The sequence below is a fragment of the Tetrao urogallus genome, assembly GCF_951394365.1.
Source record: "Tetrao urogallus genome assembly, chromosome: 1".
In the NCBI taxonomy this organism is placed as follows: Eukaryota; Metazoa; Chordata; class Aves; order Galliformes; family Phasianidae; genus Tetrao; species Tetrao urogallus.
In genome coordinates this window covers 193825557-193839868 of record NC_136813.1, presented here as the reverse complement: position 1 = coordinate 193839868, position 14312 = coordinate 193825557, and the positions used below count along the sequence as shown (strand labels likewise).

Sequence of the window (14312 nt, the reverse complement as noted above, 5' to 3'; positions counted from 1 at the left end):
TGCTGGCACAGCAGCCCCAAACGGGTGCAGAGGTGCAGGACAGCAGGGTGCCAAGGGGGGAGCTGGGCTGGCCAACGTGAGCAGCAGCAGCCACAAAGCCGCCGGCCAGGCTGAGCGCAGAGCACAGCTGCGTCGTGGAGCTGGCTGCAGCCGCTCTGCTCTCAGCACGCGTTGGCTGGAGGGCAGCGGGAGGAGATGCTGGGCAGGAGGGCACTCACCAGCTTCCTTCCATCGATAGCTGTGCTGCGGGAGGGGGGATCTCAGCTCTGAACAAAGGGCACAGAATCACAGGAGGACAGAATGGTTTGGGTTGGAAGGGACCTCAAGGATCACAAAGCTGCAGCCCTGCAGCCACACGCAGGGCCACCAACCTCCGCATTGCACAGCAGCCCAGGCTGCCCAGGGCCCCATCCAACCTGGCCTCCAACACCTCCAGGGATGGACGGGGCATCACAGCCTCTCTGGGCAGCTGTTCCAACCCCTCCCCGCTCTCACAGCACACAACTTCCCCCTCACATCCAACCTCCAGCTGCCCTCCCTCAGCTTCCAGCCGTTTCCCCTCGTCCTGCTGCCATCTCCCCTTGCCAGGAGTTGACTCCCCTCCTGTCTGTAGGCTCCCTTCAGCTCCTGCAGCTGCACTCAGCTCACCCCCAGCTTCTCTTCTCCGTGCTGAACAGCCCAGCTCCCTCAGCCTCAGTCTCCCTCAGAGCTCCATGCCCTGGATCTGCCCTCCCCAAACAAGCAGAGCACTGCAGGCTCTGTGTTCCCCCCATTCCCAGAGCAGCACCCCAGCCCCAGGGCAGCTCTGCTCCGTGCCATCCATCGCAGCTCTTCCTGTCACCTGAACGCACAAACTCACGGAAGTGGGTCCAGGCATTTGTGTGTTTCAGCATTAGGAATCGCCAAAATAGGACCCTTCAGCTCTTGGATCAGCAGATGACAACCATGCTGAGCCGCAATCCCAGCTGGGGGTTCCACATCTGCACATCTGGAAGCACCCCGGCTGTGCAGCTGGATGCTGAGCAGTGCAGCCACAGCAGGACAAGGGAGGGAAGGGGAGAGGAACGTTACAAAGCGAGTCATGGGATCACAGAACAGCCTGGGTTGCAAAATGCCCACAGTGCTCATCTGGTTCCACCCCCCTGCTGCGTGCAGGGTCACCAACCAGCAGCCCAGGCTGCCCAGAGCCACATCCAGCCTGGAAATGAAAAACTCAAGCCAAGAATGAGCGGCAGCTCATGGATAAAACGCTGAGGGACTGCATTGGAGGGACATGGAATGGGAACAAGGGGCAGATATTCCCGTCTGCTGCAGCGTCTGAGAGCTGCAAACTGCTCCTGGAGGATGGAGCACTTGGCTTCTGCTGCAGGCACAGCATCAGCCACGAGGGCCAAACTGCAAACAGGCTCCCATCGCTTGCCTTTCTGTCGGCAGATGCATGCGGGGCTGAGGGCAGAGCGCTGTGCGGCTCCGGGCTCTGCAGGGATGGGAGCTGGGCTCTGCTGGGCAGGGTGAGAGGGAGGGGAACTGCAGGGCAGGCAGAGCTGCAGACGTGACAGCCGTTGGCTTACGTGATTCAAGGCCAATTGCCATAATCATGAAGGAGCAGAGGAATGACGACAGGCAGAGGAGCTCTGATGACCCGGTCAGCGCCAGCAGAGCAGCAAATTCTGGCACAGGACAGCAGGGGAATCCCCATCCTCAGGCTGTAGGGATGTGGCCCTTGGGGATGTGGTCAGTGGGGGTGGACTGGGGTTGGGCTGTGGATCTCAGAGCTCTTTTCCAACCAGAGTGATTCCGCATTCCTACGATCAGAACTGCCCCCAACCCAGGCAATCCCAGCACTCACAAGGAGCGCCATCAGCAAGTACTGCTGCACCGGAAAACACCTGCCAGCGTTTCCCACCTCCATTTCCGTATTTGAATTTGCCAGCTCCAACATGAAAGCACCTTTCACACATCTGTGCAGCGCAGTACTGCAAAGCCTCACAGCTAAAAGCCTGAAGGTGAATCTCAGCGGGGACAGACATGGAGTGCCACACTTACAATGCCTGCGCCGCTTCAATCTGAATGCAGCACGTCTCTAATCCGCGTGCTGGGGCGGGCAGATGAAGAGGAGTCTGGAGGAAGCGTTCCTAGAAAGATCCCAGTGAGCTGGGAGGTCTGTGCTGCACAGCCTGCTGCCCAACGCTGCCCACCACAGCCCAACATCCATGGAAAAGAGCATTTTCTCAATGGGAGCCTCAGCCAGGCTCAGCAAAGCCCCCCCAGCACCAGGAGCACCTCTGCAGCTGGTACAGTTGTAGAAGCAAAGGATGGTTGGGTTGGAAGGGTCCTGACAGACCACAGAACCATGGAATGGCTGGGTTGGAAGGGTCCTGAAAGATGACAGAACCACGGAATGGTTGGGTTGGAAGGGTCCTGAAAGATGACAGCAACACAGAATGGTTGCGTTGGAAGGGTCCTGAAAGATGAGAGAACCACGGAATGGTTGGGTTGGAAGGGTCCTGAAAGATCACAGAACCACGGAATGGTTGGGTTGGAAGGGACCTTAAAGATCATAGAGGCACGGGATGGTTGGGTTGGAAGGGTCCTTAAAGATGACAGAACCACAGAATGGTTGGGTTGGAAGGGTCCTGAAAGATGAGAGAACCACAAAATGGTTGGGTTGGAAGGGTCCTGAAAGATGAGAGAACCACAGAATGGTTGGGTTGGAAGGGTCCTGAAAGATCACAGAACCACGGAATGGTTGGGTTGGAAGGGTCCTGAAAGATGACAGAACCACAGAATGGTTGGGGTGGAAGGGTCCTGAAAGATGACAGGACCACAGAATGGTTGGGTTGGAAGGGTCCTGAAAGATCACAGAACCATGGAATGGTTGGGTTGGAAGGGTCCTGAAAGATGACAGGACCACAGAATGGTTGGGTTGGAAGGGTCCTGAAAGATGAGAGAACCACAAAATGGTTGGGTTGGAAGTGTCCTGAAAGACGACAGAACCACGGAATGGTTGGGTTGGAAGGGTCCTGAAAGATGACAGAAGCAAAGAATGGTTGGGTTGGAAGGGTCCTGAAAGATCATAGAGGCACAGGATGGTTGGGTTGGAAGTGTCCTGAAAGACGACAGAACCACGGAATGGTTGGGTTGAAAGGGTCCTGAAAGATCATAGAGGCACAGAATGGTTGGGTTGGAAGGTCCTGAAAGATGAGAGAATCATGGAATGGTTGGGTTGGAAGGGTCCTGAAAGACCACAGAACCACGGAATGGTTGGGTTGGAAGGGTCCTGAAAGATGACAGAACCACGGAATGGTTGGGTTGGAAGGATCCTTGAAAACCACAGAAGCACAGGATGGTTGGGTTGGAAGGAATGCTATAGAATATAGAATCCCAGAATGGCTGGGTTGAAGGGACCCCCTGCCCCACTCCTGCTGTGGGCTGTTGCCCCCCAGCCCAGGCCGCCCAGGGCCCATCCACGGCCTCGGGCACCTGCAGGGATGGGGCCCCCACGGCTCTGGGCAGCAGTGCCAGGGCTGCACGGCCTCTGGGAGAAGGATTTTTCCCCTCCACATCTCCCATCCCCACACTGGACTGATGCAGACAGACCGTGCTGCCTTACTGCTTCAAAGCCTTCGGATGCTTGCATGGGAAAACAGCAGAAAGCAAAACCCTGCTCCGTGTCGTGCCATCCCTGACCTGCTCCGTCCCCACTGCGGGGCTCAGAGGATCCACAGAGCTGCAGGGATCAGAAGGCAGCTCCGCAGCTGCCCCTGCAGCCGTTCCCAGAGGCTCTGGGGTCCATTTGCAGTGACGATGCAGACGCAGACGGAGCGATTTGAGAACCCTCCCTCCCCCTCTGCTCTACAGCAGCCCCTTCTCCGGCTCCCACTCGGCCTGTTCCTGCCGTATCCATTTGGCACCGATTCTGAACATCGCTTTCATTTTCAAGCACCACGGTAATTTCTCCACCGCTCCCCTCCTATAGCAACGAAAATCCCCGCACACGTTAACAAATTAACGTTCTCTCTCTCTCTCTCTGTCTCAAATTGCTCCTTCAAACTGTTCCCTGCTGCTCTCGCTGGGAGACGAAGCGGCCGCTGACGAGGAGCGCTCCTCACCACGCTCCATCCCAGTGAGCTCCAGGGCACCACAGCACAGCAAATGGGGCTGGGGGCACCTGGGGACCCTCTGGTGTCCTCTGCTTCCATCACAGCCCCCAGAGCCCCGAGCAGCCCCTGCAGGACTGCCAAGGAAGGGCCGAGCGGGTGATACGGGCAAACTGCAGGCATCCACCAGATCTGCTTCCTCTTTAGACCCCAACTGTTGCATTGCTGGGCGAAGCCGCAAGAAATATCAGCACAAAACCATCCTGCAGAGGCGGCACCCAGTGGGGTCCTTCCTCCAGGTTCCACCCTCCCCACAGTTTCAGCCAGCGGAAAGGAACCTGCCAGCCCTTCTCAAGCACAGAGCGCACGCATCCGTTGGACGATGCTGCACCGAAGGAAGGTTTTTCCACCAAGGCATTTTCACCAGCACTTCAGTAGCGCTCACCACCCCCCGCTCGGAGCTCCTGCTAAGGGGCAGCAGCAGAGCACGGGGGGGCTGTCAGCCCCATCCCACCACCCTCACCCCAATCAGCCCCGTCCCCCCACGCTCACCTCAATCAGGAAGTCTCCCGTTCGGAGCCCCGCTCTCCACGCAACGCCCTCCACGTCCACGGATTCCAGGTACTGCAGCGCGGGGAAGGCTGGCGTCGGGGTGAACTCCTCGATGGGGGTTTCAGCTGCAAAAAAGACAGAGATTGAGGTGCTGAGGTTGGGAGCGGACAGAGGTGGTGAGAGGCGTCCAGGAGCCCAGGGAAAACTCTGTGAATCGGTCTGCGTGCACAGCCTGCCTTGGCTTCATGCAGGAACCGCGGCACGGCGGCGGCGTTCTCCAGCTCAGACCCTGAGATGGCCCCACAGAAACGAGGAGTGCTGGGAGTAGCACTGCTGCCAGAAGGTCCCCAAAGCTTCCTCCACATCCCAGCACCGTGCACGGAACGGGGACATCATCTAGGATGCAGGAGTGGAGCTTGCTGACTGCGGGGTGGCTGCAGAGGAGATGCATCCCAGTGCCACCCCCAGACCATGCGTGCATCCTCGTGCGATGCTGCACTACGATGCCCTGCAGCACGGGGCGTCCAGAGTGCTCAGAAGCAGGGAGCCACTCACTGATGGACACCTGCATCAGCCCAAGGAACCCCTGGTTTAATCACATTCCCAGCTGTAAAGCTTGCCCTGTCCCACAGCAACGGCCTCCAAGGAACGGCCTCAGTTGGACCAGGAGGGCTCTGACACTGCGCAGCCCCGACCTGCCCTGCGCTGCTGCTCATGCAGGGGAAGGCGTTCTGCCCAGCTGAGAGCAGGCAGGAGCAGTGTGATGTGATGTGTGAGGAGATGAAGGAGAAGGTCGGACATCAGGTGGAAGTTCTTTACCCAGAGAGTGGTGAGGTGCTGGAATAGCTGCCCAGAGAGGCTGTGGATGCCCTGTCCTTGGAGGTGTCCAAGGCCAGGTTGAATGGGGCCCTGGGCAGCCTGGTTTAGCATTAAACGTGGAGGTTGGTGGCCCTGCATGTGGCAGGGGGGTTGGAGATTCATGATCCTTGAGGTCCCTTCCAACCCTGGCCGTTCTGTGATTCTGTGAGAAGGGCTCCTTCGCCATGGGACTGCTGCAGGTTTTGAGCAGCACCAGCTGCATTAACAAGCGATGCACCTGGGCAGGCTCTGAGCCCCACAGCAGTACTGAGGGTCTGTTGGGCTTTGGGGCCAGCTGTGGCTCTCCAGCATTCTGCCTGGGGCTGTGCACTGTGACAGAGCTGCCTTTGCGCTGGGTTCAGGCGTCGCTGCACAGCGAGATGTGAGATGTGAGATGTGAGAGCCTCACCAGGGCTGTACGACGAGCAGCACCAGGAGGGGCTGCAGGAGGAGCTCCAGATCCCTTTCCTAACCACCTGCAATCGCATCACACAGCCCCAGGCAGATGGGCCCTCCTCACAGCCTGCTCCACAGGCAGGGAAAAGGCAGGAAGTATCTTCCCAAAGCACTTTGTGGTGCTTTGGCACCAGCACCAGCAGAGCGCTCAGCTCTCCCTCTGCACCACGGCAGTCCCAGGACATGAGAGGGCATGGGGCTGCAGTGAATGGCACCGCTCTGATTTGGGAGCAGCAAAGCTGCACAGCCACGTCCTGAAACCAGCAATGCCAACAAACCCAATCTCCCTGCCTGCACAAACAGGAGACCATGCGTCCACATCACTTCGTCACGCAGCAGCAAAACTACCAACACGCTGGGAACAAGATGTGCTCAACCCTTCCACGCTCTGACTGGCCTGCATCGTCCTGGAACAAGAGAGGGATGCTGGATGGCCGGCAAGAGGGCTTCCTTACTCCTTCCCTTCCTGTTTTTCCAGCTTGGAGACTGGGAACAACCTGTGCTGCAAAGAGCTGTCAGCACTGCACAGCTGCCCAGGGCAGCGGGGAGCCCCCATCCCTGGGGGTGTTCAGTGAGCACAGGGATGTGGCACTGGGGGATGGGTTCAGGTTGGACTGGGGATCTCAGAGCTCTTTTCCAACCTTGAATACTCTCTGAGTGAAGGTAAAGCTGGCTGGGGTGGGGAAGAAGTGGGATGGTGAGGACAGAAATGCCCAGAGCAGAGTGGGAGTCCCCCACAGCCCCAGCCCCAGCACAGCCAGCAGCTCTGGAACCCTCAGCCTACAGCAAAGTTCCCATCAGGATTTTTAGGAGTTTTTCATGCAGAGGACGGTGAGGCACTGGCACAGGTTGCCCAAGGAGGCTGTGGATGCCCCATCCCTGCAGGCATTGGAGGCCAGGCTGGATGTGGCTGTGGGCAGCCTGGGCTGCTGGTTGGCGACCTGCATGCAGCAGGGGGTTGAAACCAGATGAGCGCTGTGGGCCTTTGCAACCCAGGCCATTCTATGATTCTATGACCCCTCACAACTTCCCCAGCATTCAGCTCAGCCAATGAGTTCCTCCAACAATCTGAGCTCAACGGGTCACAGCTCTGACCTGCAGCAGACAGGAGCTGCAGAACGGGGCCCGCAGCTCCACAAGAACACGAGTTTAAGGGCAGAACGACCTCGTGCGCTGCCTGAGCCTCTGAACACGAGGAACGGGGAGACCTGGGCTGCAAATGTGAGCTATTTGTACCACGACAGAGAGGCACGCAGTCCCTGCAGAATATCAGCACTTCACAAAACAGAGCATCAGCACCACACACAGCTGCATCACCCCTGCTGTACACACAGAGCCACAGGGTTGGGAGGGATCTCAGGAGATCGCTGAGCCCAACCTCTGCTAAAGCAGTTCCCTACAGTAGGTCAGAATAGGCTGTAGGGCCATGGGGAGCTGTAGGGCCATGGGGAGCTGTAGGGCCATGAGGAGCTGTAGGGAAACGAGGAGCTGTAGGGCATGGGGAGCTGCAGGGCCATGGGGAGCTGTAGGGATACGAGGAGCTGTAGGGCCATGAGGGCTGTAGGGCCATGAGGAGCTGTAGGGATATGAGGAGCTGTAGGGCCATGAGGGCTGTAGGGCCATAAGGAGCTGTAGGGCCATAAGGAGCTGTAGGGATATGAGGGCTGTAGGGCCATAAGGAGCTGTAGGGCCATAAGGAGCTGTAGGGATATGAGGAGCTGTAGGGCCATGAGGGTTGTAGGGCCATAAGGAGCTGTAGGACCATAAGGAGCTGTAGGGATACAAGGAGCTGTAGGGCCATGAGGGCTGTAGGGCCATAAGGAGCTGTAGGGCCATGAGGGCTGTAGGGCCATGAGGAGCTGTACCGATACGAGGAGCTGTAGGGCCATGAGGTCTGTAGGGCCATAAGGAGCTGTAGGGATACGAGGAGCTGTAGGGCCATGAGGGCTGTAGGGCCATAAGGAGCTGTAGGGCCATAAGGAGCTGTAGGGATATGAGGGCTGTAGGGCCATAAGGAGCTGTACGGATACGAGGAGCTGTAGGGCCATGAGGGCTGTAGGGCCATAAGGAGCTGTAGGGCCATGAGGGTTGTAGGGCCATAAGGAGCTGTAGGGCCATGAGAGGCCATAGGGCCACGAGGACTGTAGGGCCATGAGGGCTGTAGGAGCATGAAGGGCTGTAGAGTCTTCCCCCTCAGCCTCTTCTGCCCTGGGCTGAACAAACCCAGGGCCCCTCAACCACCCCTCACACCCCCTGCCCTCTGACGCCTCCCCATCTCTGCAGCCCTCCTTTGGATGCTCCCAACCAGCTTTATGCCTTCACTCGTGGCATCCAACCCACACCCGGTGCTCGAGGTGAACCCGCACAGCACAGAACACCGTGGGACAGAACCCCTCCCCTGACCCCACAGCCGGCTTCACCCCATGGCACTGCTGGCCCTTTTGGCTCCATGGCACACTGCTGCCTCAGAACCAACTCACCGTCACCACCAGAGCCCCAAACCCCATTCCTGGGGCAGCTCTGCAGCCTCTCATCCCCCCAGTGTGCAGCTACAGCCCAGGCTGCCCCATCCCAAGTGCAGAGCCCGGCTCACTTTGTGCTCCATGCAGCACCTCCCACAGTTATCTTCTGCATAATTCTGCAGTGACACTGACAGGTCCTGCAATTAGCACAATCCTCCCCTTTGCCCTTATTGAACACCCTCTGCTGTGCAGGGGACTGGCAGTCACAGCTCAGCCCTGGAGGAGCCCATCCAGCCCATAACCACAACGATGCACATCGGCCACAAGGAGCCAAACCCCAGGACACTCAACCCACCTTGCAGCTGTGCAGGCAGGACCAAGGGCACACAGGGGACGGTCGGAAGCACAGATCTGGTTCACAGCCTCCATCTGGGCTGTGCTGATCAAACACAGTGCTCACAGCATCACAGAATTGTAGGGGTTGGAAGGGAGCTCCAGAGATCGTGGAGTCCAACCCCCTGCCAAAGCAGTTCCTACAGCAGGTCGCACAGGTCGGCATCCAGGCAGGTATGGAACATCTCCAGAGAAGGAGACTCCACCACCTCCCTGGGCAGCCTGTTCCACTGAACAGTGGGACCCATAGAGACACACTGGGACACATAGAGACACGTTGGAACCCATAGAGACACATTGGGACCCATTGGGACCCATAGAGACACATTGAGACCTATTGGGACCCATAGACTCCACCACCTCCCTGGGCAGCCTGTTCCAGTGCTCCTCACCTCACTGTACAGCCGTTCCTTTGCACATTGGTGCAGAACTTCCTATGCTGCAGTTTCCGGCTGTTTCCCCTTGTTCTGTCTCCACTCACCACTGAAAAGAGTCCGGCCTCGCCATTCTGCCCCCCACACCTCAGATATTTACAGACCTGGATCAGGTCCCCTCTCAGCCTTCTTTCCTCCAGGCTGAACAGACCCAGCTCACTCAGCCTTTCTCCATAGCAGAGATGCTCCAGGCCCCTCTCCATCTTGGTGGCCCTCCGCTGGACTCTTCCCAAGAGATCCCTGTCTGTTTTGTGCTGGGGAGCCCAGAACTGGACGCAGTGCTCCAGGTGAGGCCTCAGCAGGGCAGAGCAGAGGGGGAGGATCACCTCCCTCGACCTGCTGGCCACGCTCCTTGCAATGCAGCCCAGGATGCCATTGGCCCTCTTGGCCACCAGGGCACACTGCTGGCTCATGGCAACCTGTCGTCCACCAGGACACTCAGATCCCTCTGTGCAGAGCTCCTCTCCAGCAGCTCATCCCCCAACCTGTACCGGTGCATGCCATTATTCCTCCCCAGATGCAAGACTCCACACTTGCTTCTGTTAAACCTCATCCATTTTTTTTCTGCCCAGCTCTCCAGCCTGTCCAGCTCTCGCTGAATGGCAGCACAGCCTTCAGGCGTGTCAGCCAATCCTCCCAACTTTGTATCATCAGCACTGTGTCCAGGGCTGAGGGTCCAAATACAAGAAAGACAGGGAGCTGATGGAGAGGGTGCAGAGCAGCCACAAAGATGAGCAGGGGGCTGCAGCACCGCCCCAAAAAGACAGGCTGAGGGAGCTGGGCTCTTCAGCATGGAGAAGAGAAGCTGGGGGTGAGCTGAGTGCAGCTGCAGGAGCTGAAGGGAGCCTACAGACAGGAGGGGAGTCAACTCCTGGCAAGGGGAGATGGCAGCAGGACGAGGGGAAACGGCTGGAAGCGGAGGGAGGGCAGCTGGAGGTTGGATGTGAGGGGAAGTTGTGTGCTGTGAGAGCGGGGAGGGGCTGGAACAGCTGCCCAGAGAGGCTGTGATGCCCCGTCCATCCCTGGAGGTGTTGGAGGCCAGGTTGGATGGGGCCCTGGGCAGCCTGGGCTGCTGTGCAATGCGGAGGTTGGTGGCCCTGCATGGCACAGAGGGGTTGGAGCTCCTTGACCTTTGAGGTCCCTTCCAACCCAAACCATTCTGTCCTCCTGTGATTCTCTGCCCTTTGTTCAGAGCTGAGATCCCCCCTCCCGCAGCACAGCTATCGATGGAAGGAAGCTGGTGAGTGCCCTCCTGCCCAGCATCTCCTCCCGCTGCCCTCCAGCCAACGCGTGCTGAGAGCAGAGCGGCTGCAGCCAGCTCCACGACGCAGCTGTGCTCTGCGCTCAGCCTGGCCGGCGGCTTTGTGGCTGCTGCTGCTCACGTTGGCCAGCCCAGCTCCCCCCGGGGCACCCTGCTGTCCTGCACCTCTGCACCCGCTTGGGGCTGCTGTGCCAGCAGAGCTGAAGGAGACGTCGGCCCCGTTCAGCACAGCCCCCCGTGGGAGCCCTGTGTGCAGAGAGCTGGGCAGCAGTTGGCTCCTCTGACCTCTTGGGGCTGCCTGGGGGGGACTGGTTGTATTGGGGCTGTGATGTGTTGCACTTGGTGTCACATATTGAGCTCAGGGGGTCGCAACCAGATGATCACTGTGGTCCTTTTCAACCCGGGCCATTCTGTCGTTCCATGCTTCTGTGATAAACGACAGAAATTCTCCGTGTCGTGAGGTGGAATTTCCTAACATCGAGCTCCCTGCAGAAGCTCAGGACTTCACATCTCAGAAGTCAAGGCAGCATCACGGTGAAAGCAAAGGCAGCATGGTGAGCCCAGGCTGATCTGACTTTGCAGCAGCACAGCCTTCGTGATGCAGCTCTTTGGGGCTCTGCAAACACTCTGCAAAAACTCCTTGCAGGAAAGTTCCTTTTGTACCCAGCCAGGCTCAGCAGTGAAAAAAATACAGCAAGTTAATGGAAAGTCAATGCTTGGGATCCCAGCTACTTGTCTGCAAGCACAAGCACAGAATGGAAGATCATAGAAACATGGAATGGGTTGGGTTGGAAGGGACCTCAAGGATCTCCAAGCTCCGACCCCCTGCTGCATGTCCAGTGTCTAGTGTCTAGTACTAGATAGTAGTGACCCTGCCTTGAACGCCTCCAGGGAAATAATAAAATAGGGCTCAATGTTGTATTGACCGCAGAACACCTGAGCTGCCTGGTGTTTATTTAAGCCCTGAAGGCATGTTGGAGTGCAGGCAACGGGCAGCAGGGCACACAGCACCGCTCGGACACCCGGTGCATCCCTGTGGTCCTTTCCAACCTCGGTGATTCCGCCATTCTAAGACCTGCTGCTGGGCAGTGGACAAGAGGCACTGCTGGAGCAATTGTGTTTGGAGGAGAAGAGGAGCTACAGAGGTTCATTTTACACCTCCCAGGATCTTAAATTCCTCAGGTTGAAGCATAGGACCGGTCATAGCAGCGCTACCATGTCCCAGCTGCACTGGTTGGACTGGATCTCCATAACGAAGACACAGCTCTTAGCAATGCAGACGCTGTCTGAAGTGCTTCAAATACATCCTCCAGTCCCAACCTGAGCTCATCCCAAGGGTCACCAAGTGTCACAGCACTCCCTCTCTGCACAAAAGCCATCAATGAGCTCTTCCCATTCCCGTTCCACCTCTGCCAGACCCGGCTGCTCACCGTGCCGTGCTGCCCCAGCACTTCCCAGCACTCACTGCAGAGCTTCTGCTGTTGGAAAGGAAACCAAACCTGCCCCACAGGTGGAGCAATGCAGCGTTGGGTGCTGGGAGCCCTGAGCTCAGCCAGGGAACTTTGTCTCAGCATCAGCAGTTGTGCACACGGAGGGCTGAGAACACACACAGCCGATGCTGGACACCAAACTGGAACCTTACAGCCCAGAAAGCGTGGCCAACAAGAAGCAGGAGTTTGTGATGGGAGCGGCTCTGAAATGCTGAATGCCATCAGCTGTGGGGCTGGGATGGAGCTGACTGCGTCCTGCTGCATCCCGCACTGAGGGATGGGGAGAGATGGGTGACAAATGGGACCTCCAGTGGCGTCGGGTGGCCCTGCTGGGATGTGACAGCTGCACTGGGTCGCTCACAGCCCCTCTGTAGACACAGAGCCCACGTGTGGGCAGCCTCCAAGCACAGCTCTGCTCATCACTGCTGTGCCCGAAGCCATCAGCTCCTGCAGCTGCCCCCACTCCCACTGCCCCATATCTCTGCGCCGGGGGCCCTGGCCTGGATGTAGAACTCCAGATGTGGCCTCTGTTTGGAATTCCTGCTGTAGTGGGGGTGGATCTTATGAATGGCATTGCTGCAGGAGCAGTGCCTGCTCTGTGCCCGGGGCAGCAGGGAGGTTGCTCCACGCACAGAAGGAGGACAGGGTATTACAACCAAGGAACGTCTCTCATTGCTCCGAGCCCAGGATTGCCAGCCATGCATGTGCAGGGTTGTGGTGGTGTCCCTGGGCTGGGAAACACCGAGATGCTCCTGGTTGCCTCCCACCTCCATTCAGGGGCTGCCCCTGCCCTGTCCCATCCACAGCCCCAGGGAGCCCAGGACAGCCTCTGAGTAAACTCTCCTGGGTCTGACCTCATCCATCTGGGTGCCAGGTGCAGATGGAGATGGGATGGGATGGGATGAGATGGGAATGGGATGGGATGGGATTGGAAGAGATGAGATGGGAATGGATGGGATGGGATGGGATGGGATGGGATGGGATGGGATTGGAAGAGATGAGATGGGAATGGATGGGATGGGATGGGATGGGATGGGATGGGATGGGATTGGAAGAGATGAGATGGGAATGGATGGGATGGGATGGGATGGGATGGGATGGGATGGGATGGGATTGGAAGAGATGAGATGGGAATGGATGGGATGGGATGGGATGGGATGGGATGGGATGGGATGGGATGGGATGGGATGGGATGGGAAGAGATGAGATGGGAATGGATGGGACAGGATGGGATGGGATGGGATGGGATGGGATGGGATGGGATGGGATGGGATGGGATGGGATGGGATGGGATGGGATGAGATGGGATGGGATGGGATGGGATTGGAAGAGATGAGATGGGAATGGATGGGACAGGATGGGATGGGATGGGATGGGATGGGATGAGATTGCATATGAAGGGATTGGAAGGGATGGGATGGATGGGATGGGATGGGATGGGATGGGATGGGATGGGATGGGATGGGATGGATGGCTTAAGATGGGATGGCTTAAGATGGGATGAGATTGTATGGGTTGAGATGGGCTAAGATGGGACAGGAAGGGATGGGAGGGGATGGGATGGGATTGGATGGGACTTATGGGATGGGACAAGATGAATGGGAAGAGATGGAACAGGATGGGGTGGGATGGGATTGATGGGATGGGATGAGATGGGACAGGATGGGATGGGATGTGACGAAGGGGTGGCTCCCCAAACCTGCCACACCATGGGCAATCCCAGCCTCCAGCAGTGTGCTGGGCTCTCCCCATCCTCTGCAGCACTGAGTGCGGCTCCTCCAGGGATGCGCCTCACCTCAATGCTCCTTCCCCCTGCAGGGGCTCCGCTGCCTTCGCTCCCTCCCTTCTCTCATCATCACAGCTCTGTTACCCAAACAAAGTGTGAGCAGCAGTGACACGGGGCTGGGACAGAGGCTCTCGCGTTGTGTCATAAACCCAAAGGGTTGGGGACGTGGGGTGACCCCGCTCAGTCCCACTGTGAACTCTCCAGCACTGCCATCCCGTCCCCTGCCCTCCCCTCCGGCCCTGGCACACAAAGGAAGACACAGAGCCTGAGAAAATAAAACAAACAGAAACAGGAGGAAATTTACCCCATGTCTGCCCCAACCTCACTGCTGCCAGTCTGATCCAGCAAAGGAACGGATGCCATTTTGAGGGCTGAAGTTTCACGCTGCGTTGCACGGGGTGGTGAGGGCAGCACGTGGGCACAGCTGGCACACACTGTATGGCACACACACACACTGCATGGCACACACACACACGTATGGCACACACACACACGTATGGCACACACACACACTGGCGCA

General features: G+C 58.0%; 1 protein-coding gene across 1 annotated transcript in view; it reads right to left on the bottom strand.

The window, feature by feature from the left end:
* Positions 1–14312, bottom strand: part of SHANK3 (SH3 and multiple ankyrin repeat domains 3) — a gene marked incomplete at both ends in the record, with an annotated part of 295242 nt that overhangs the window by 63055 nt on the left and 217875 nt on the right. Inside the window, 2 exons of the mRNA XM_079534115.1 lie at positions 4653–4777; positions 6315–6373. Coding sequence (XP_079390241.1) covers positions 4653–4777; positions 6315–6373 — 184 coding nt within the window. The remainder of the gene's footprint in view (positions 1–4652; positions 4778–6314; positions 6374–14312) is intronic.